This window comes from Prionailurus viverrinus, chromosome D2 (assembly GCF_022837055.1).
Source record: "Prionailurus viverrinus isolate Anna chromosome D2, UM_Priviv_1.0, whole genome shotgun sequence".
NCBI classification, from domain to species: domain Eukaryota; kingdom Metazoa; phylum Chordata; class Mammalia; order Carnivora; family Felidae; genus Prionailurus; species Prionailurus viverrinus.
The window spans coordinates 15,370,431-15,395,203 of NC_062571.1; the positions used below are offsets into that span (position 1 = coordinate 15,370,431).

Sequence of the window (24,773 nt, forward strand, 5' to 3'; positions counted from 1 at the left end):
GAGATGTAGGTTTCATTGGGCATTTGGTAGCTCTGTTTTAGAACTCTCGATTGATCCCCATGCTGAGTTCCTAAAAGTGTCCCGGAGAGTGACATCCGCTTCCTCCCTTCTCCTGAGATACAGACCTTCCCAGTGATGGTGGAGCCTGACCGCTGCAGTTGTGTGACAGCTTCAGGACTTTTAGCTCCCCGCCCCCCCCCGCCGCCCTTATCCAAGGGCACCTTCCCATCCCTGACCACTTGTAAAGGTGGATATTTGTTGTTGGGAAGCCAACATCATACTGTTCCAAATACAATGAGATAAATAGCTCAGAAAAGCATATATATATATATGTATATATATATATATATATATATATATATATATATATATATGCATGCCTTCAAGACAAGGCTATGAGCAGGGCAACTGAGTGGCTCAGTAAGTAGGGCGTCTGACTCTTGATTTGGGCTCAGGTCATGATCTCACTGTTTGTGAGTTCAAGCCCCTCCTCGGGCTCCACTCTGACAGTGTGGAGTCTGCTTGGGATTCTGTCTCCCTCTCTCTCTCTGCCCCCTCCCCCACTGGCGCTCTCTCTCTCTCTCTCTCTCTCTCTTAAAAATAAACATAAAGAATTAAAAAAGACAAGGCTATGAGGTTCCTAAACAGCAGCCCTGGCTCTTGACTAATTTTGAATTGTTAATTGTTTTATCACCCTATTAAGAAGCTGTGGGTTCAATCCTGGCTCCAAGAAGGGACTAATTTGCTCCATTTTGGAACGGAATTAGCGTTCAGGCCAGCAGGGCACTGTTTAGTAAATTGCTTTTTCCAGTACTAGCATGCTTTCTCCCTTAGTAGCCTCTCTTAGTTTCTGAGCTTGTAACCTCCAGAGACAGAGAAGAATGCTCACCCTTTTCCTATGTATAGAGACTATGCAAGACCACTGTCTTCTAGTAATTAGACCCATCCAGACTATTTCTGTTAAATGTGTGTATTGGGAAGGCTGCTTTCTGTTTGGTATATCCTTTTGAGCTTCAAATGATTTGTTTTTAACTTTAAGGATTGACATAGATGTTTTCTTTTTAATTTTTTTAAGTTTATTTCAAGAGAGACAGCACAAGTTGGGGAGGGGCAGAGAGAGGGAGAGAGAGAGAATCCCAAGCAGACTCTGCACTGTCAGTTGGGGGTTTGGACCCACAAACCGTGAGATCATGACCTGAGCTGAAGTCAGACGCTTAACCGACTGAGCCATCCAGGTGCCCAGGTATTAAATGTCCACAAATATAAGCTTTTGATGGCATCACCACCTCTCCCTTGGTAAGAAACAGAGAAAGTTCCACGTGCCTGCTCTCGAAGTCAGTTTCTTGGCATTGCCTTACCAGCTATGGTCACAGGCTTTCATATTTGCCCCGAGTGTGCTGTATTTCTTTATTGATCTTCCCTAAATAAAATAACCTATTCACTGCTGCCCTACCTCTGGCCTGTTCAACTTTATTTCCTTCCCCACCACACTGAACTTGATTTACAGTCTCACACTGCTTTCCTTGCTTCATTTCTGGATAATTGTTTCTGGCATTTAAAAAAAAAATGGGGTGCCTGGGTGGCGCAGTCGGTTAAGCGTCCGACTTCAGCCAGGTCACGATCTTGTGGTCTGTGAGTTCAAGCCCCGCGTCGGGCTCTGGGCTGATGGCTCAGAGCCTGGAGCCTGTTTCTGATTCTGTGTCTCCCTCCCTCTCTGCCCTTTCCCCGTTCATGCTCTGTCTCTCTCTGTCCCAAAAGTAAATAAACGTTGAAAAAAAAATTTTTTTTTTTTAAAAATGGACAATGTAATCTTGGGGGAAACTCGTAGAGTCGAAAAGAACAGTGCCAGCCTGGCTAGCATTCTACCCAGCCCCAGCTCCACTGGTCTTTGTCCTGGCTTTTCTTCAACACCCCCCGCCCCCCCCAGCGCCCTCTGTCGCCTAAGGGTGTAAACTTAACCCCTTCTGCACTCCTGTCTTCCTTACCTCAGAGAAATCTCCCCGTGACTCTGCCTTCTCACATTTTTTCAGGACCTCTACACCAGGACCTCCGCCATGCAGTTCCCTTTTCTTCCTGTGATAAGGGGCATGGTTAATTTGGTGTGTTTTGTGACCGAGGTGTCTAGTTATTTTCAGCTCTCCAGTGAAGAGGAAGCTGATGGGTGTTAATGGCTATCTAGGTAGCTCCTTTGTTCAGTAGCTCTCCAATGGAACCTAGGTCAACATAAAAGGAATTGCAGACCTTTTGGATACCAAAACAACTCAGCACCAGAATGGATTATTAATGGGGGATATGTCATTTCACTCCCAGAGATGTTTGGAAGTAAATAGCAAGTTGAAAAAAATAAAACGAAGACACACTCCTTCCTGAAGCAAAACTCGGATGCTTAAGTCTATGAAAATGCATGGGGAAGTGTCTGTGACAGAGAGAGGCCATCCTTTTCTGGATTTACTTGTCAGTGGGCAGTAAGGTCCCCTACGGCCCCCACTCCCCCATCACATGGCTGATGACACATGAAGGCATTTAGGTGCCTGGGTCGCTTCCGCGTTCTGGCTGGCGATGACATAGCGACTTTCTGTCTGTGCAAGGCGTTTCTTTCTTTGTGCCAGAACCTTTTGAACACAGGTTAAAGAAATAAGACCTTCATTTGTGTAGCAGTGAGAAAACCCCCTTCCAGGTGGGGAGATCAGCCCTGTAGTGGGATGCTCCAAGCCCCCAGCCACAGGAACAAGGGACAAGGAACAGTGTGCCTATGTAAGGCACCACGCTGGCTTCTGCCACCCCCACCACGGGTCCCCTCTGTTGCCCTGCACCGCAGGGACATGTGATTGGCAGCTGGGAGCAGCCTTCCAGTGATGGGGAGAGACTGGGGAGGGACCAGCCCTTGTGGCACCTTCCTCAGATTTCTAGGGATCAGTGAATTGGTCTTACTCCAAAAAAGACAGCAGTACTAATTTTCATATTAAACAATTATACTTCTGATCACCCAGGATGTGTAAAAGTTGAGTCCCTCCAGTAAATGAGAAATACATACAGGGTGCAAAATGCTGTGACTTCATGGGCACACAGTTTTAGCTATAAACCAGATGTGACTTGAATTGAGCCATTGGTATTCACTATATCATAAAGAATATGTATATTTTTTTGGATAGTGGGGAAAGATTCCTGGAGAAACAGAGATGCTACCTTCTCTAACAACGCTATTTATTTCTTTTAAAAAGTGGAATCTAATTTTAATTATTTACGAAGCCCCTTAATACCTTAGCAAATGTAGCACAGTGTGTTTCGTGCAGCTAATGATATCCTGGTAAAAAGAAAGTGTTCTCTTCAAACCTTCGATATTAAATCACAGTGAGACCGCTGGGGGTTTTACGAGAATCATTTGGTTTTCATGCTGGTGAAATCAGACCTAGCGGGATACTATTGAAAGTTTTATATCTCCAACTATGTACATAAGAGAGATCCAGTATATGGCCTCCTTCCTTTCCTTGGCGAGAAAACGGCTTTACTATAAACGAGTCGAAATCTGAAATAATATTTAGACATAGAACACTGAAAAACTTTTTTTTTCTTTTGCCTTAACTCAGAACGCTCAGATTCTGCCATGCTTCTCTTCCAGACGATGGCCACCTCAATCTTTTCTACCCCTCTGAGTCCATTCCTCGGGAGTGTCATTTTCATCACCTCGTACGTTAGGCCAGTGAGATTCTGGGAGAAAAACTACAAGTAAGACCCTGAAGCCGATGCTAACTTGCTTTGCTAGAATGTGTGCTTTGGGCCGCTCCCGGGCCTTCCTCCTTGTCAGGGCTCAGGCCTCACGCTTCGCAGGCTGGGGGCTGCACGGGTCCCCCGGGGGCTCCCTGAGTTCATCACTCAGCACGGGGGCCTTCCGGGCTCTGGACCAAACATGCCCGACGGCAGATTTGCAGCCGGGCGCTAGTCCAGGCTCCACGAGTTGTGAAGGCAAAATGGGTTCTCACGGCCGCGTATTTAGCAATTGCCCCTCGGGAAGGTTGTTGGGGGCGCTGACGTCATCCCCTTTGCCTGGCAGAGGTGGTCCCTGGCTGGCACGTGTGAGTATCCTTCATACGCCCGTCCTGTGCAAGTGTGCACGTGTCACAGCTCAACATTAAGGAGAACGGCAATTTTCTGAGCGCCATTAAACTCGTAGAAGATGATTTATGTACTTTTTCTTGACTCTTTGGACAGGCTGGTTGTAAATTTCCTCCAGCGAACAATGATGGAGTGGGGCGGCAGAGTTATTTCTTAAGTGAAGGGGAGTGCTTTTCAAGAGCTCCTGAGGATTTGGGGGCGGGTCAGGGGGGAGTTTGGGGGGGGGGGGAAGGAACCTAGAATGTGTGGCAGAGGAGAAAGGTGGCAAGCCAGCCCATCCCTGCCCTCAGCTGGGGCAGAGGAGGCCGACTTCCGTTTCAGAACGCCTTCCCCTAACTTAGAGCAGCACCTTCGCTGATCCCTACAAACCCCAATCCACCCTCCATAGTATGTCTCTATTTTGCACGACTCTGGCATTTTACACTGTGCTCTTTGTACCTTAGACAAGACACCAATGACTTAGGAGGTCTGTGGTTTCCCTTTCTCCCCTTAGACAGTTTCCGCGACCCTAAAATGCACCCCCTTGTGGGACAGGCAGTAGGGTCTGGTGAATAAAACTCAGCCTGGGGCACCGGCCCGCCTGGGCACACACCTCACCTCCACCACTTAGCGCTGGCCCCCTCAGGCCTCTCTCTCCTCTTCTGTCAAATGGGGGCAAGATGATAGGACCTACTTCACAGACTTGGCGTGAGGAGAAAATGAGTTAATACACATAAAGCACCTAGAACAGGGCCCGGTGGAAAGCAAGTCCCGTGTGAGCCTGCGTTGCTGGGATTCCTCTCTGACGGCTCCGCGTGGACGTCCCTGTCCCCGCCTGGCCCACGCTAACAGGTGTTTACCGTGACTGAGTACAGCACATCCAGCAAGCTCATGTTTGGGGTGCCCTGGGGGAAAGCTAATCGGACCCGAGCCCTCCATGTGGGGCCACGGAGAGGTAGGGAGACCCCTTGGGTGCCCGGCAGGCTCCTCGTAGTCCAAGAGAGGTGGGCTGTTCTCAGTACAACAAATACCTGTGTGAAATTTTGCACATAAGCAAGAGTCCTCCTTCGTGTGTGTTTCAGGAGAGATCGTGCCTGTTGACAGAGCCAGAGGGTAGAAGAAAACGGCCATCACTGGCTTGTCTCTTTTTTTTTTTTTTTTTTTTTAATGTTTCTTTATTTTTGAGAGAGAGACAGACACAGAACACGAGCATGGGAGGGGAGAGAGAGAAAGGGAGACACAGAATTCGAAGCAGGTTCCAGGCTCTGAGCTGTCAGCACAGAGCCGGACGCGGGGCTCAAACCCGTGAACCGCGAGATCAATGCCCTGAGACCAAGTCGGACGCTCAACTGATTGAGCCACCCAGGTGCCCCACTTTAAGTTTCTTTAGGGGAAAACAATTCGGGGTATCTTTTTAGAGCTCTGGAAACCACATTTCTGGAAAGTGCAGACACCTGTAAACAAGAGGGCTGGCAATGTCTGTGCTGTTAACCACGCAGGAGAGTGCAAGATACTTTGAACTTGATCGTCGGTACAAAAGATCCCTTTTTGTCTCCTATGCTCAGATCAGTTAGGAGCCAGTCTTTCCGGCCTGGAATCTGACGTGAGCAAGATGCATCCCGGTTGAGCTGGGAAGGGTTTTAAGCTCCCGAGGTAGGGAATGGAGAGTCTTTGTGGAAGTGGTTTTATTGCAGGGAAACGTCTTAACAACTGTGCAGAGCAAGGCTTGTGTTTTCTCACCTGCAGGATTCATGATACTCGAATTGTCTGCCTATGTGGGTTACTTAACTGGAGGGGCTTCAGGAGCAGGGTTAACATGTCCCTACTCACTGTCACAAATAATTGATTCTTCTGTGATCCATTCTGTTAGCACTGTTACGGGGGACGGGTCTATCTTTGGTCGGCCTGGTCTTTGGGTGGGGAGGGGTCGTCAGGGTCTGCGGGGTATGTCTAAGGATATCCAGCCTTTACTAGGTCTCTCGGGAGGAGCCAAGTTGGAGACAATGTTCAGACCCGCTGGGGGAAAAGTTTCTGATGCAAAATCCAGTCTTGTCCCCTGTGTTAAGCATCAGGCTACAGAGTCCTGGGCCTGGCTGCTTCGAAGATCAGTGATGGAATTCAGGACAGTGAGAGGTGGGTATCAGGAAAGGAAGTGCCAGGAAATCTCATCTGGATTCCTGCAAACGCTCTGGAAAGCTCATTCTCACTATCTTAAACTGTAGGTTTTCATTTCAAATGCTAATGCCTGCTTGTGTTCTTGTTTGAGAGCTTCTGCACAGCTGCTTCCTTGCCTTCTTTTCAGTCTGGTACAGAGGGGCACTTGGTGACAGGGTCATGGATTATGTTGAATTGTTCACCACATGTCCCCTCACTTTCAAAGGCCGATGACAGACACTCTCCTCTGGAGATTGGGCGGGTCATGCTGCCAGTGGGCATGGACGCACGCCGCCCCCAGCCCGGGGTGTGGTGAGGACAGTCCCCTCTCTTGGCCTTCCTCTCCCTTGCCCCCCACCCTGCTGGCTTTGGTCTCTGCCAGTCTGCAGTGAGCCCAGCACTGCAATGAAACCATTCTAATACCCTAAGGAACCGGTAAGTCTATCACCAGCCACCTGGTAACTAGGGCCAGTCTGGTTTCCCCGGCCTGGGCTGTCCTGAAATCCACAGGCTTCCCGTTCCCCGACACGCTCCTCCCTGGGGGCACATGACAAATGTGCCCTCTGCCCTCCTGCCTCCCCAGCTCTCTAGGGGATTCTGCAACCATCGCACCAGGTTCCATGCTGTCTCAAAAGCCTGTGGTGGCTCACAGGTGCCAGGTGGACCAGCCAGGTCCGGCAAGAAGCCGTGCACCTGCACGGGCCCATACGTCAGCCCTGGCGGCCACGCGCGGCTAATGAGCCTTGGAAACGGGGCTAACGTGGCTGAGGAACTGAATTTTTACTTCTGTTTAATTTCAATTAATTTAAATTTCAGAGGCTACCGCACTGGACGGCACAGATACAGACCCTCCCCGAGTCTGAATCTCAGTTTCGAGTTTATTTCCCAACACGTTCTGTCATACCTCACATATTGTGGACTCTTCATCGCTCGCCTTGCCGCGGGCTGTGTCCTTCGTGGACTGTCCTCCCCTCCCCCTACTTCTCCACTTCCCATCCACAGGCACCCAGATTCACAGAGGGGTATTGTGTTCCAGCTCTTGATGAGTATGCAGTAAGGTTCAGGATGGCCTTTAGGATGAGAGGTATCGTAGCAGCCGTCTGTGCAAGATGCATTTGCTCTGTGGCCATCAGCGAATTCTGCCCAGGATTGACAGAGGCTGTATTTGTCTCCAAGTCTGGACTTGTTTGTTTTTCATCTTTGTGCCCCTACGGAGCCATGCACGTAGTAGGTGTTCTCTATTTCTTAAATGAATTGAGTCCCACGCTATTGTGTGAGAGAGAAAGGAAATCTTAACCTGGGTTTTTTTATCTGCCGTTGTTAGAAAGTTCTCTGTTAAACTGATGTTCCCTTGACTAATAAGGGCTCTAAAATCTGTCTTGATGAGCTCTGCCTGGTGTCTCCACTTGAATTACAGGCAATGACAATAAATGCACTATAATAGTGCCTTGTGTGTATAAATCCCCTATGTCAGAGTATTTTAAAAGCTTTAGAAACACATTCTGATATTATGATAGATCACCCTTCTCTTTATATATAAACAATCCCTAAATAACCAATCTTTGTCATTAATGTGAAACAAATGTTTAGGCTAGAAAGTATTGACTCATGTTTTTGCTTATCTCAGCAAATATCTTGGACCTAAAGGAGTTGACTGTTTTCAGTCCCAAAGAATGAAAGGTTGTATTAACAATGATTTTGTTTGGATATATCAAAAGTCTTGTATAAAATGTAAAATGCCATAGCCACGAGGAGACACATATAATAGCTACCTGAAAGGCAAGTATGGCTTTCACGGTTGTTACATTTCTATCATATTCTCCAGATTGGTTTTATTTTTTTTTAATGTCTTATTTATTTATTTTTGAGAGAGAGAGCACAAGTGGGGGAGAGGGGGCAGAGAGAGGGAGACAGAGAATCCAAAGCAGGCTCCAGGCTCTGAGCTGTCAGCAAAGAGCCCGACATGGGGCTGGAACTCACGAACTGCGAGATCATGACCAGAGCCAAAGTTGGATGCTTAACTGACTGAGCCACCCAGGCGGCCCATATCATATTCTCCAGATTGATTTTAAAATATTAAATCATTCTGGGCATTATCCTTCTCAACAAATAAGCATTAAGCATCTATGTGAGGGCACCATGCTAGGCTTTAACTAATAGTAGTCACCATGTGATTGGTCTGCAAAAACATCAACTCTGTATTCTGTGCCCTTGGTCCCACCCTCGTTAGCAAGATGGTCAGCATTACTTAATTCTCAGCCCTTCCTGAGACAGTGTTAATACATCTGAAATTGTGAGCTTTGTAGTCAGACTTCCATTAAAACCCCAGCCCATATGTTTGGTTAGTTAGGTGTTTGACTCTGGGAAATTATTCAGTCTGTGAACCTCAGTTAACTCATCTGTAAAATGGGTTGACTGTCTCTCTGTGCCTCCCAGAAGTCATATATACCAAATGAGACATGGTTCCCTGTGGTAAATGGATAGGTTATTTCTGTGTACAGCAATTTTATCCTTAATCCTGTCCTCATTTTGTTGTCCTTCCCTGTACTTCTGTCTTCTCTCATTCGCCTTTTAATTCAATCATGTCTAGACGTATTCTTTATGTCCTTGCAACCTATGGGAAAATCCTTCCTGAAATGGCAGAACACAATTAGACCAACCAGTGTAAGGACACAGGTCTAGACCACGTAACATCAAATCCACAGCGTGCTGTGAGATGCCCCTTAAATACGAGTCTTCACCCTTAATGCTGTGTTTATTTTGATGCCTTAGCCGTGTCAGAGCCTGGTTCTGTTCTTTGAGCAACATAGCTGCCTTAGTGGATAAACAGCATCTCTAAAGCATCCCTATTTTGTGGTTTATCAAATGACAGTCTGTATGACCCAGATATTTGAGCTGGTCTCCGTGGGCTCCTGGGCATCTTACTGTGTTATTTCCCAGGCCCTTCGTGAGTCTGTAATACAAGTGAGGCTGGCATGGACCCTTCGAATTACACAGTCACCTCTGTGCTACCCACAGAAGGGAGTCCTCCGGTCTCTTCCGCTCTGGGAGGAGAACCCCCTGTGCCTTCGTAGGCGGGCCTTGTGAGCTTTGTCGGCCGCAGCTGTGGGCTCCTCACTGCGCTGCGTCTGTTCCTCCTGTCCTCACCTGGACACCGCGATCACCCGGGTGCACCTGCTGCTGCTGGGGCCGTCGGCATTCTCCTGTCCCCCGCATGTCCCGTCCTTCACCACCTTGAAGACGGTTCTCTCCCTGCACCGCCCTCTTTATCGAGCTGAACAGCTCTATTTTTTTTTAAATGGTCTGTACCTCGGGCATCCTGGCCTCCCTCATCCAGATGTTTCCTGGGTTGTCTCCAACCCTCCCTTCTAGGCCGTTCCAGATGTCCTCTCCTCGGCCCTCAGTAGATGTCACTTCCTGCGAGCCAGATGTTCGGTTCTCAGTTACGCCTTCTCAAATTTGAGACCTCTCAATGTTGGGGCGCCTGGGTGGCTCATTTGGTTGTGTCTGACTCTTGGTTTTGGCTCAGGTCATGATCTCATAAAAATAAAACCTCTCAAAAATTTTTAATGTGTATTTACTTTTGAGAGAGAGAGAGAGAAAGAGAGGGAGAGAGAGAGAACTTAAGTTGGGGAGGGGCAGAGAGAGGGAGAGCGAGAATCTCAAGCAGGCTCCAGGCTCTGAGCTGTCAGCACAGAGCCTGACACCGGGCTTGAACTCACAAACTACGAGATCATGACCTGGGACGGAAATCAAGAGTCGGACGCTTAACTGACTGAGCCACCCAGGCACCCAAAAGCCTGTCAGTGACTTTACTAAAGTATTGCCGAGCCAGGCCTTCATCATGCCGATCGCATGTGTGCATTTTAATGAAAATCAGAAGTTTGCATTTCCCCTACCAGCTCTTGACCCATTGGCTTTAACATTCTAGTCCGTAAAGGTCCATTTCAGTCATGCCGCCCAGCATCTCCCCAGCCCCTTCGCCTGTGCTCTCCGCAGACCTGCCTCCATCTGTGTCTTCGGTCATGATTTCTTAATGACGATGAGCAGGACAGAGCCGCGCGCGCCTGACTTGGGTAAGGCAGTCCGAAAAAGAAGTTCCCGACATCACCCTTTATTGTTTACCTTCCCACAATGGAGAGTCTTTTTCCAGATGTTCCCTGCCCACCGGGGTATTTTAAGCATGGTTTGTGAGATCCTTGGGCAAAGCACGGAGCTTCTGCAACGGCAATCTTTTTCTCAGATGCCAAGCAGAAAGCTTATTTGGCTTACGGGGTTAATGGCAAAAGGCAGCACTATAATTAAAAGTTGCAGTTCTGCAGGGGAGGGAGTTACATCTCTCAGCTTGCAATTAAGCTGTTCCACAGTTTATGTGGGTATGTTTACCAAGTGCCCGGACAAATTGAGATAAAAGTCTTGGCGCTCCGTTATCAGATGTCTTAGGGCTACTAGAACTCTCATAGCCATACCTAGGCATGTGTTGGGCTCGGGTATAGTATGATGAATGGTAACGATAGAGAGAGTACAGTAGGGTGGTACTGGGGGGGTAACAGTGGTATTCCTCATTTTTGTAGTTCCTGAACACCTGCTCACCTTCCCGAATGCATTCGTTCTAGCCCCTTCCTACCCGTTCTGGAAGGAGAATTTCATTTTCCTCGTTTCACAGACCAGAGAAAGGAGACCCAGAGAGTTAAAGAACTTGCCCCAGGTCACAGAGCAAGTCAGTGGCTGAGCCAAGACATTAAACCAGGCCTGGTCGCGTGCCAGGCCCTGAGCACTTTCCGTCATGTTCCAAAGGCTCTCAAATGCCTCCCACGTTAAAAAAAAAAAAAAAAAAAAAAAAAAAAAAAAAAAAAAAAAAATTTAGTGAATGCCAGTTAAAACGTTTGGTGGTGACGGGAGAGAGGTGCTGTCACAAGAGGCCATGTTCTGTGGAGGAGGAAGGAAGGGCAGTGGTAGTCCAGGCACCGAGGCCGCTTTACTGTGCGTGTCCTGCTCCGGAAATGGCTTCTTTTGGTCCTGGAGCCACAGCATGGCGTTTCTCAGCAGGGCCACCTCCTTCACGGCCCTGGCCATGTGCTGTCGCCCGGCTGGCTCTCGGCAGCTCCAGAGCCCGACCAGGGAGGCATGTGGTCCCTCTCAGACTGAGAAATCTGTGATCACCAACAATGTTGGTGGGGGCGGGGCGGTGGGTGCATTGGGGTCAGAGCAGAAATGGGGCTTCGATGACCTTTGTGGGCCATGAGCGACCACCTGCAGTCCTGAATAAAACCTCAGGCCCAGAAAGGGAGTCAGACTAATTAATTCAGATGCAGTTTACTGTGAAAGGATCAAAAAGTGCCCTCACTTTTCCTCGGAGCCAGTGGTAGGTCTTTGGGGATCTTTCTCCACAGAAGGGACGACACAAGGTTGTCAGGGTGCATATAGAAATGTGAGAATTTTGAGTAGTTTAAAAATGCTTAGGGGTCACTTGGAGATGGATGGATAAAAGAGACGTGCTTAGGGATTAACACGGCTCAGCCACCACAGTGACTGTGGGTACCGGGACTTACAGATACAGCCAGGATAAGAATATGGGCCAAGTCCCAAGCTTTCCAAAAGGAATAGAAGCAAGGAGATACCAGCAAGAGCCATTCTTAGTTATGGATGGATGAAATGAAGGGGTCAAGGCAGACTGAGAAGCCAAAAGGAGTTCAAGAGTTTAGTGGCAGTAGAACTCAGGCAAATGGCTGGGAACTGAGAACCCACAGGAGGCAGTGCCTGCCTCAGATTTCGTTTCCCTCTGGTAAAACTCAGCTCTGCATATGACGTTTCTCTGGACTTTAGGCCTCAGGTAAGAAACAGATAAGCAAGGAGACTGTGGCCGAAGGGCCCAGGCGGTAGAAAGGTAAGGCGTGACACCCAGAATCCTAGAGATCTGTTGTTTCTGCCTGGCCTGAGTTCTGGGGCTCCGGGGCAGGGAGACATGCAGGGAAGGCTGACCCCTCTCTCCCCCCAGCCTTGGTGGTGTGGGACATAAGCCTCATGCCGCTGGCAGCCTTCTCGTCCCCACAAAGCGAGACGGGCCTGAGAATTCAGCAAACGCAAGAAGAATGCAGGGCCGAGGGACTCCGAGAATGTTCCCGATGACAACCCTAGCCCCTGAGTCCAGCTGGGCCCGATCGAGTGTTCAGTGATGTGAGCCAGTGAATTCCATATTTTGCTTCAGCCATTTCCAGTTAGGTTTTCTGTCCCTGGAAATCAAAAGTCTCCTCATAAAAGCAAGGGATGGCTTTTATCAAAGGAATCCTTCCCCTCTACCTTTTATTTTGGGGCTGTGTGACAGCATGAAGGTGAGGCCTTTATGGCCATAATTCTGTGGTTCTAACTAGCCTAGAAACCAGAGAGGTACCAGGCGTCCCTTATTGTGCCTCCAGGATGGGGCGGCAGACCAGGAGTCTCGGCTTTCTCTGGCTTCGTGGCTGACATGCCCCGTGTTTTAGGCCAGGTCTCCCACGTCCCTTCTCTGCCTCAGATTTTCTCCACTGGAATTTCTGGTCTGTGTCTGAGTGCTGTTATGTCTGAGAAACTAAATGATGAACTTGGCCCCATCCCGCTGTTTTGCTGACGGATGAGAAAGCTCTCACACACATACCCAGGGGTAAGGGTTGACACTTCAGGTGTGGTGATGAGCTATTATGCAAATATATTCCAGAAGGATGACGCTTTTGAGGAACTCCAGGGCGGCGAATTTCTCAAATAGCCCTGGTTCGAACTTATTATTCATTATGCCGTGGTGCATAATTTTACTCCGGGTCCTGTTACATTTTGCTGAGCAGTTAAAGAATTTGAGAAGTGCAGAGGAGTGCAGGGTAGTGAAGTTGACCATGTGCCTGCAGGAAGGCGTCCAACATGCCCACCTGCTTCCCGGCCGTCTGGGGCTGCTGACTCTACACTTCAAGGTCACCCAGGAGCGAGGCTTTGTGAGCGAGTCAGGTTGATGGATGGTTGCAGGGGCGTGTAAGTCTATTACAGCATGAGGGCAGAGCCCTTTTCTCTACACCGCAGCAAGTGAGGGCAGGGGGGTCCTGTCTCAGCTCTTAGGGAAGCATTGGAGACTGGACTGATTTCTTCCAAACAAAGGAAGGCAGGAAATATCCAGCTCTTAAATCCACATTAAATGGCAAACTCTTTTACCACCTTGGATCAAATATACGTAGCGCAGGAGATTTATAGTGCATATATCCAAGGCATCTGCACAGAGCAGGCCCACCCTCCAACACCGAGAGCCCTGAGCACGTTGGAAGGTCTGTCCTGTGATCGGCCAGTGCTCAAAGTGGACGTCATTGGCTGTGGCCAGTGTGTTCTCATTCCTCCCGTGACTGACGGAGTCAGCTGCGGGAGTCAGCTGCGGGCAGGCCGGTTTGGGTCCCGGAGAATGTGTGCATTTGAGGCTCTAGGTGAAAATTCATTCATTGGCATTCTAGTGATCCGGTGGGGCGCCTTTTATCTTATTACTCTGAGCATATTTCCAGGACTGACTTTAATCCTGCTTCACTGAGAGCCAAGAGACCTGGCCCAGGCTTCGCATACGGCTGCTGCTTCTTGATACACAGGGTTCCAACTGATTAATGAACTTAGTACACAACGTGGACATAGAAGCTATATTCTTTTATTCCTGTCACTTTGGGAACATTCCACCATCATCCCCACTCGTAGGGTTTATAGTACTTTCTCATGGCTGGATTGCTGTGTTTACTTCTCTCTGTAAACAGTTCAGGAGATTGATGCTTCCCTTCAAGATTTTGAAAAATGGCCAGTAATGGAAAAATAATCACATACATGAGAATTAGAAAAAAAAATCTATTATCTGATAAAAAAAATAAGGGTATTTTAATGTATTATATTCCTTTTCCATTCGTGATACCTTCCTATATTACATGAAAGGAAGTATTTGTTTTAGAGATCGTATAGTTGGACCTTATTTTCCTAGTGCCGGGGAAGGCTTTGGAGAGACGATACTTTGAAGTTTGGGGGAAGGAAGGAGAGGAAGTTCTTAATGGGTTTTAAAGAAAATTGGGTAGGAAATGAAGTTTTTAAAAAACAGTTTTGAAGAGCAGTCCAGAATGACTTTTTCTGTGTGAAGTTAGCATGGGTAAAGAACAGCCACGAGGGAGGAGGTTTTCTTAGCATTGTCAAAGAACTTGTTTTGGTTTGAAAAGATTTGTGCACCCCTAGGTTTATGGCGACATTTACAATAACTAAGATATGAAAGCAACCCAAGTGTCCATTGGTAGATGAATGGATAAAGAAGATGTGGCCTGTGTGTGTGTGTGTGTGCGTGTACATAAGTACAATGGAATATTACTTGACCATAAAAAAGAATGATGTCTTGCCATTTACAACAACATGGATGGACCCAGAGGGTATTATGCTAAGTGAGATAAGTCAGACAGGGAAAGACAAATATCATGTGAGTTCTCTTATATGTGGACTCTAAGAAACAAAAGAGAGGAACAAGCAAAAAAAAAAAAATTGTCTCGTAAATACAGAGAACAAACTGGTGGTCGCCAGACAAGAGGCGGAGTGGGGGGAATGGGTGAAATAGGTGAAGGAGGTACGAATTTCCAGTTATAAAATAGGTTGCAAGGATATAAAGTACAGCGTAGGGAATATAGTCAATAATATTGTAATAATGCCATAGAGTGACATACCTCATTGTGGGGAGCATTGTACAACGTATAGCATTATCGAATCACTGCATGGTACACCTGAAGCTAATATAACGTATGTCAACTATGCTTGAATAAATAATAATAAAAATAATTTGGGGAAAGGCTGGGGCCAAGGCGGGACAGCTGGGAGAGTTGAATGAGCTGATGATCTGTTGCCTATTGTTCCTGTGCTCCTTGAGCCAAAATTCTACACAATCTATTTTAGTATTTGAAAAATCAATTTGGAAAACATTTTCAGGGTAAACTTTACCATTCCTTTTTTCTCCATGACAGAAAAATCTATACCCAAATGTCTTGATGCAGTGACATCAGAACCATTTTCTGTTTACCCATCGTCACTCGTTGTTCCCTTGGGTAACTGGCCTGTTACAAGGTAAAAGCGATTCTTTGTTTAGTTCCGCGGAGGTTGGCAGGCAGAGATGCAGCTCTGTATTTCAGTGTTCTACCCAGAGTCCTGTGCAATGTTTAGTTGCCATCTTATGCCTTGAGAAAATGGGGGATCAGAAGAATTAAGCGATTCTCTCCTTCACGCCCCTCAAATAGTTTAATAAGTCTTAACCCAAGTAGGAAACAGAAATCAGGCTTATTGACTTCAAATTGCAGTTTTATTCTTGCGTTTTTAAGATGGAGTTGTGAGCCACGCACAGTGTCATGGTCCAGAAGTGAATAAAACAACAAAGGAAAGGTGAGGTCCATCTCAGCGGGAAACTTGCTGGTGTGCTTTTATTAAGCGCCACCTCCCTTGGTGACAAAATGGCACCGTGTGTCAATGGCTTCACATCCAGAGAATGTGTCTTCCCAGGATGCTGCCGCTCCTGAGGCAAGTGGCCATGCAAACAGGGGACCTGAGTTAATTCATCAGGGCTGTGTGTGTCCCTGAGCAAATAGCTGTCGACTCTTGCTAAGGATTACGGTGTCATTTTTGCTGTGTGGGAAGCTTGTCCTAATCCCAAATCTGTGCATACCACTGGTCACCAATGGAAAAAAAGTACACGGGTCTTCATCCCAGGAGAAATTTCACCCACCACTCTAAAACGCTGTCCCATGGATGACGTTGGGTCTCTTGCTACCAGAAGGATACAAAAGAAGTCCAAATCTTAAATCGAGCGTGTTAAACTTGGGGAAAAACCAGCACCTTCTTGCTAATTTAATCCTTATGAGTCAGTTATAATCCTCTGCATCTCAATTTATTCAAGCCTCCCTTTGGCTGGCTCTTTGCCCAACTGCATGCAACCTGAATTTTTTTTTATTGCTGTTTTTATTAGTTGCATTTGCAGAATGAGAAGAAACACTTTTCACCCCCTAAATCTTTATGACCTTCCAGTGAGTGAACAGTTGGACTTCATATCCTGTATTTGAAATGCTGGATAATCTTGGATTCTTCTGGCTGAAATGGGAGAAGCAGTCCTAATTGGAAATGTAAGCGAGTTAAGATCAGAAATACAGTTTCACCTGAATGCGTGATTATAGTAACGAAATTCAGGCCTGCTGTCATCTATGGAGATTTTTTATTTAGACTTTTTGTTTTTGTTTTTGTTTTTTTTAGCTAGTTACAGATTCACGTACAGTTGAGAGAAGTAATACAGAGGGATCTCCTATATATCCTTTACCCAGTGTGCAGATGCTAACATCTTGCAAAACTATCACAAACCAGGTTATTGATGTTGATACAGTCAAGATATTGAGCTTTTCCGCCACCACAGAGATTTCTCCTGTTGGCCTTTCTTTTATAAGTACACACTCTTTTATAAGCACCCCTACCCCTTCTTAATTCCTGTCAACTACTAATCCATCCTCCAGCTCCATCATTTTGTCATTTCAAGAATGTTCTATGACTGGAATCATACGGTATTTAGCCTTGTGGGATCAGCTGTTTTTACTCACCCTAATTCAGCGGAGATTCATTCAGGTCATTGTATGTGTCCGTAGTTTGCCCCTTTTGAATGCTGAGTGTATGGATATGCCACAGTCTCTAACAACTCACTCATCGAAGGACGTCTGTGTTGTTTTCGGTTTGGTGCCATTATGAACAAAGCTGCTATGGACATTCGTCTGCAGGTTTTTGTGTGTGAACAGAAGTCTTCATTTCTCTGGGATAATTGCCCAGGAATCCAATTGCTGGGTCATATGGTAGTTTTTTAGGAAACTGCCAAAATGTTTTTTCAGAGGAGCTATACCATTTTACATCCCGACCGGCAATGTATGAGAGATCCAGTTTTCTGTAGCTTTGGCAGGTATCTTCACTATTTTTTATTTTAGCCATTCTGATGGCTGATATCATATAGTGATATCTCATACTGTTTTTTTTTTTTTATGAAATTTATTGACAAATTGGTTTCCATACAACACCCAGTGCTCATCCCAAAAGGTGCCCTCCTCAATACCCATCACCCACCCTCTCCTCCCTCCCACCCCCCATCAACCCTCAGTTTGTTCTCAGTTTTTAACAGACTCTTATGCTTTGGCTCTCTCCCATTCTAACCTCTTTTTTTTTTTTTTCCTTCCCCTCCCCCATGGGTTCCTGTTAAGTTTCTCAGGATCCACATAAGAGTGAAACCATATGGTATCTGTCTTTCTCTGTATGGCTTATTTCACTTAGCATCACACTCTCCAGTTCCATCCACGTTGCTACAAAAGGCCATATTTCATTTTTTCTCATTGCCACGTAATATTCCATTGTGTATATAAACCACAATTTCTTTATCCATTCATCAGTTGATGGACATTTAGGCTCTTTCCATAATTTGGCTATTGTTGAGAGTGCTGCTATGAACATTGGGGTACAAGTGGCCCTATGCATCAGTACTCCTGTATCCCTTGGATAAATTCCTAGCAGTGCTATTGCTGGGTCATAGGGTAGGTCTATTTTTAATTTTCTGAGGAACCTCCACACTGCTTTCCAGAGCGGCTGCACCAATTTGCATTCCCACCAACAGTGCAAGAGGGTTCCCGTTTCTCCACATCCTCTCCAGCATCTATAGTCTCCTGATTTGTTCATTTTGGCCACTCTGACTGGCGTGAGGTGATACCTGAGTGTGGTTTTGATTTGTATTTCCCTGATAAGGAGCGACGCTGAACATCTTTTCATGTGCCTGTTGGCCATCCGGATGTCTTCTTTAGAGAAGTGTCTATTCATGTTTTCTGCCCATTTCTTCACTGGGTTATTTGTTTTTCAGGTGTGGAGTTTGGTGAGCGCTTTATAGATTTTGGATACTAGCCCTTTGTCCGATATGTCATTTGCGAATATCTTTTCCCATTCCGTTGGTTGCCTTTTAGTTTTGTTGGTTGTTTCCTTTGCTGTGCAGAAGCTTTTTATCTTCATAAAGTCCCAGTAATTCACTTTTGCTTTTAATTCCCTTGCCTTTGGGGATGTGTCGAGTAAGAGATTGCTACGGCTGAGGTCAGAGAGGTCTTTTCCTGCTTTCTCCTCTAAGGTTTTGATGGTTGCCTGTCTCACATTCAGGTCCTTTATCCATTTTGAGTTTATTTTTGTGAATGGTGTGAGAAAGTGGTCTAGTTTCAACCTTCTGCATGTTGCTGTCCAGTTCTCCCAGCACCATTTGTTAAAGAGGCTGTCTTTTTTCCATTGGATGTTCTTTCCTGCTTTGTCAAAGATGAGTTGGCCATACATTTGTGGGTCTAGTTCTGGGGTTTCTATTCTATTCCATTGGTCTATGTGTCTGTTTTTGTGCCAATACCATGCTGTCTTGATGATGACAGCTTTGTAGTAGAGGCTAAAGTCTGGGATTGTGATGCCTCCCGCTTTGGTCTTCTTCTTCAAAATTCCTTTGGCTATTCGGGGCCTTTTGTGGTTCCATATGAATTTTAGGATTGCTTGTTCTAGTTTCGAGAAGAATGCTGGTGCAATTTTGATTGTGATTGCATTGAATGTGTAGATAGCTTTGGGTAGTATTGACATTTTGACAATATTTATTTTTCCAATCCATGAGCAGGGAATGTCTTTCCATTTCTTTAAATCTTCTTCAATTTCCTTCATAAGCTTTCTATAGTTTTCAGCATACAGATCCTTTACATCTTTGGTTAGATTTATTCCTAGGTATTTTATGCTTCTTGGTGCAATTGTGAATGGGATCAGTTTCTTTATTTGTCTTTCTGTTGCTTCATTGTTAGTGTATAAGAATGCAACTGATTTCTGTACATTGATTTTGTATCCTGCAACTTTGCTGAATTCATGTATCAGTTCTAGCAGACTTTTGGTGGAGTCTATCGGATTTTACATGTATAATATTATGTCATCTGCAAAAAGCGAAAGCTTAAACCAGTATGCCCACTCTCATACTGGTTTTAATGTACATTTCCCTAATGACTTAATGGTGTTGAACGTCTTTTCCTGAGCTTATTTTCCATTGGTATAACCTCATCAGGGAAATGTTTGTTCATGTCTTGTTCACATTTTCTTTTTTTTTTCTTTTTTTTTTCTTTTTTTTTTCAATGTTAATTTATTTTTAAGACAGAGAGAGACAGCATGAATGGGGGAGGGGCAGAGAGAGAGGGAGACAGAATCGGAAGCAGGCTCCAGGCTCTGAGCCATCAGCCCAGAGCCTGACGCGGGGCTCGAACTCTCAGACCGCGAGATCGTGACCTGGCTGAAGTCGGATGCTTAACCGACTGCGCCACCGAGGCGCCCCTTGTTCACATTTTCTAACTGGATTTTTTTTTAAATTTTGGGGTTGTGAGAGTTCTTTATATATTCTGGGTACTATTACTTTGTTAGGTATGTGGTTTGAAAATATTTTCTCCTTGCATTGTGGCTTTTTATCCTCTTAACAGAGTATTTTGTAAGCAAAAGTTTTGAAAAAGCTGTTCTTATCAAGTGCACATGGACTATTCTTCAGGAAAGACCATATGCCAGGCCATAAAACAAATCTCAGTAAATGTAAAAGGATTGAAATTCTACAATATATGTTCTCCAACCACAATGGAATGAAAACTAAATCAACAGCAAGAGGAAACCTGGAAAATCGCCAAATATGTATCAAATAAAACACTCTTAAACAACCAATGGGTCAAAGAAGAAATCACAAGAGAAACATAAAATATATTTTGTGATGGATGAAAAAGAAAACATAACACATCAAAAATTTATGGAGTGTAGCAAAAGCAGTACTCAGAGGGAAATTCATACCTGTAAATGCTTACATTAAAAAATAAGAAAAATCTCAAAACAAGATGCTAATCTTCCACCTTAAGCAACTAGAAAAAGAAAAGCAAACTAGACCCAGAGCAAGCAGACAGCAGGAAATAATATGGAAACAAATGAAATGGAGATAGAAAAACAATAGAGAGAATAGATGACACCCAAAATTGGTTCTTTGTACAGATCCACAAAATTAAATAAACCTTTACCTGGAATGACCAAGAAAAAAAAAAGGCAGAAGACAAATTACCGTAGTCACAAATAAAAGTAATGGCACTACTACCAACCTTACATAAATGAAAAGGTTAAAGAGTGTTCTATAAAACATTGTATACAAACAGATTCGCCTAGATGAACTGCGGGAATTCGTAGAAACACACAAACTACCAAAATTGACTGAAAAGGAAATAGAACATCTGAATACATCTCTAAGGAGAATGGATTAGTAAAAACAAAGAAACAAAACAAAAATACTCCTACCAAAGAGAAGCCTAGAACCATTTGGGTTCAATGGTTAATTCCATAAAATGTTTTTAGAAGGATTAACATCAGTCCTTCTCAAATCTCCCAAAATATAGTGGGGGAAGGAATGGTTTCTAAATCATTCTAAGGAGCCAATATTACTCTGACACCAAAGCCAAACAAAGTCATCACAAGAAGAGAAAACCTTAGATTAATATCCCTTATGAATAGAGATGCAAAATCCTCAAAGAGTACTAACAAACCACATTCTGCAGCCCATTAAAAGGATTTTATACCATGAGTGAGATTTATCTCAGGAATGCAAGAGTGGTTCAATATATAAAAATCAATGAAATATACTTTATCAGTAGAATGAAGAAAAAACTGCATCTCAATTGATGCAGAAAAATTACTTGACAAAATACAACATCATTTTTATGATAAAAACACTCAACAACTAGGTTTAAAAGGGAAGGTCTGATAAAGGGTATTAATGAAACAAATCACATTAACATTGTACCTTATGAAATACTAAAATCTTCCTCACTAAGATAAAGAACGAGGCAAGAATGTCCCCCTCACAATTTCTATTCAACATTGGACTGGAAGTTCTAGACAGAGCAATTAGGCAAAACAAAACAAAACAAAAAAAAGCACCCAAATTGGAAAGAAGTAAAATTAGTTCTATTCACAGAGGACATGATCTTATGTACTGGAAATCCTAAAGAATTATATACACACACAAACACTATTAGAGCTAATGGCTGAATTTAGCAAATCTGGAAGAAACAAAGTTAAACATACAAAAATCAGTTGTTTTTCTATACACTAGCAATGAGAAATCTGAAAGTAAAATTAAGAAAACAATTCAATTTACATTAGTATACCAGGAACAAAATACTTAGGAGTCAATTTAGTGGAAAACTAAAGTGGGAGTGGAAAACATGAACACTTGAAAACCAGAAACATCGCTGAAAGAAATTAAAGAAGACAAATAAATGGAAAGACATCCCATGTTCATCAATTTGAAGACTCAAGAAGGCAGAAATTCTTTGGAAATTAATTTCTTTCTTTCCCAACTGTGTGCCTTTTATTTGCTTTTCCTGTCTCAGTGCAGTGGCTAGAGCTTCCAGCACTCTATTGAATAAGAGTTATTAAAGTGGAAATCCTTGCATTGTTCCCCCATCATATGGGGAGAGCATTCAGTCTTTCACCGTTGAGTATAATGTTAGCTGTAGCTCTTTAGTAGATGGTCTTTATCAAGTGAAGAAGTTCCTGTCTATTCCTATTTTCCTGAGTTTGTTTTCCCTTAATCATGAATCGGTATTGGGTTTTGTCAACTGTTTCTTCTGCATCAATTGTGATTTTCCGTCTTTAGCCTGTGAGTATGATGGTTTACATTGACTGATTCTCACATAGTAAACCTGACTTACATTCCTGGAATTGGTGTGTAATTTTATTGTTTTTGCATTCTGTCTTTTTCAGGCTTTGGTATCAGGGTAATACTAGCTTCATAAAGTAAATTGAGAACTATCTCTTCCTCTTGCAATTTCTGGAGGAGATTGTATATAACACAGATGTTAGGTCTTTTTTAAACATGTGTTAGAATTCTCCAGTAAAACCATCAGTGCTTGGGTAATTGTTCTTGAGTTTTTAGATTACCAAATAAATTTCCTTAATAGAGAGCTATTCAAATTATCTATTTCCTAATGGGTGAGTTGAAGCAATTAGTATTTCCTGAGGAACTGGTCCATTTCATCTAAGTTATAAAATTTGTGCATATAAAGTTGTTTGTAATATTTCCCACTATCCTTTTGATATATGCAGGTTTGGCAGTATATTATATCAGTAACTTGTGTTTTCTCTCTCTCTCTCTCTCTCTTTTTGAGGGTTGTGGTCAAGCTTCCTAGAGATTTGTTAATATAATTGATATTTTCAAAGAACCAGCTCTTTATTCTTTGTTTTTCTCAATTATTTGTTTTCAATATCACTGTTTTTTTTCCTTATGCTTTTTATGGGTTTATTTTGCTTCTTTTTCTAGATTCTTTTTTTAAAGTTTATTTATTTTGAGGGAGAGAGAGTGCAAGCAGGGGAGGGGCAGAGAAAGGGAGAGAGAGAGAGAGAGAGAGAGAGAGAGAGAGAAAATCCCAAGCAGGCTCCATGCTGTCAGTATGGAACCTGATGCAGGGCTCAATCCCACAGACTGTGAGATCATGACCTCAGGCAAATCAAGAGTCAGACACTTAACCGACTGAGCCACCCAGGCACCCCATTTCTTCTAGATTCTTGAGGTAGAAATTAGATTATTAATTTGAACTTTTCTTCTTTTGTTATGTATATATTTAGTGATATAAATGTCCCTTTCACTACTGTTTAGCTATTTCCCACCAATTTTGATATGTTATGTTTTCATTTTCTTTCAATTTAATTTGTTTTCATTTCCATTAAAACTTTACCATTGACACAGATTATTTGGAATTGTGTTGTTTAGTTTCCAAGTGTCTGAATATTTTCTTGTTACCTTTCAGTTATTGATTTCTAGCTTGAGTAATTTGGAACTCAAAATAACAGTTGGAAAATACACTTGGTATAATTTCAGTTTTAAAAAATTTGTTGAGATAGGCTTATGTCCCAGATTATGTTCTGTCTTGGTATGTGCTCACTGGGCACTTGAAAAGAATATGTATTCTATTGTTATTGGGTTGAGTGTTCAATAAATGTTGGTCAGATACTGTTGGCTCACAGTATTATTGAGTTCTATATGCTTGCTTATTTTTTTTTAGTTTTTTTTTCAACGTTTATTTATTTTGGGACAGAGAGAGACAGAGCATGAACGGGGGAGGGGCAGAGAGAGAGGGAGACACAGAATCGGAAACAGGCTCCAGGCTCTGAGCCATCAGCCCAGAGCCTGACGCGGGGCTCGAACTCACAGACCGCGAGATCGTGACCTGGCTGAAGTCGGACGCTTAACTGACTGCGCCACCCAGGTGCCCCTATGCTTGCTTATTTTATGTCTAGTTTTTCTATCAAATTTTAAGAGATGGGTGTGGAAGTTTCCAGCTCGAATTGCGGATTTGTCTTCTCTTCCATCAGTCTTTGGCAACTCCATTATTCGCTGAATGCATATTTAGGATTAATGTATTTTCTTTGTGGGATAAATGTTTTTATCATTTTGTCTCTGGTAAATTTCCTTGGTATTGAGTCTACTTTATATTTTGTCTGATATTAACATAACCATTTCTGCTTTCCTTTGATTAATGTTTGCAAAATATCTTTTTCCATTCTCTTACTTTTAACTGACCTATGTCACTATATTTAAAGTATGTTTCTTGTGGACGCATATAGCTGGGTAGTGTTTTTAAATCTCCTTTGCCAATCTCTGTCTTGCTATATTTAGGTCATTTATGTTTAATGTAGTTATAACTTAATTTGCCATTCAATTTTTTGGTTTCTGTTTGCTCTGTAATTTCTGTTTGTTTTCTCCCTGACTTGTTGTGTGTTTGCTCAGCACCTTTAGAATTCTATACGATTTATTTATCAAATAAGTTTTGATTGTATTAATTAGTGATTGCTCTAGGCATTATATTATATAAAATGACTTATCAAAGTCTACTAGTGTTGTCATTTTACCACTTCAAGTGAAATGCAGAAACCTTACCTCCCTCTCATGCTCTCTTACTCTCCCTTATTTCTAACATAATGTTATATTTTCTTTACATACATTTAGAACCACAGACGGTTTTGTAATTTTTGCTTGAACCATAAAATATAATTTAGAAGACACATAATGAGAAAGGATGTCCATTGCATTTGCTCATAGTTCTGCTTACCACATTGTTTCCTTTCCTCTGATGTTCCAAGTTTCATTCTTTTAATGTCTCTTCTTTTTAGAGAACTTCCCTTGACTTAACTATTTTAGGGTAGATCTCCTGTTGATATATTATCTTAGTTTTTCTTCATCTGAGAATGTCTTAGATTATTCTTCCTTGTAGAAGGATATTTTCACTGGATATAGGATACCGAGTTGTCAGTTCATTTCTTTCAGCACCTGAAAAATGCTATGTCATTTCCTTCTGACCTCCATGCTTCCTAATAAGAAATCCACTGTCATTCACATTGTTTTCCCCCCATAGGTGAGTTCTTTTCACTCTCACTGCTTCCAAGACTTTGTCTTTGGTTTGAGGAGCTTGACT

At 43.7% G+C, this 24,773-nt stretch overlaps 1 protein-coding gene across 1 annotated transcript in view; it reads left to right on the forward strand.

Annotated features, from left to right (window-relative positions):
* Positions 1-24,773, forward strand: part of LOC125147565 (pecanex-like protein 2) — a 291,684-nt gene that overhangs the window by 200,020 nt on the left and 66,891 nt on the right. The window contains exon 24 of the mRNA XM_047824659.1: positions 3,597-3,726. Within this exon, the coding sequence (XP_047680615.1) occupies positions 3,597-3,726 (130 nt within the window). The remainder of the gene's footprint in view (positions 1-3,596; positions 3,727-24,773) is intronic.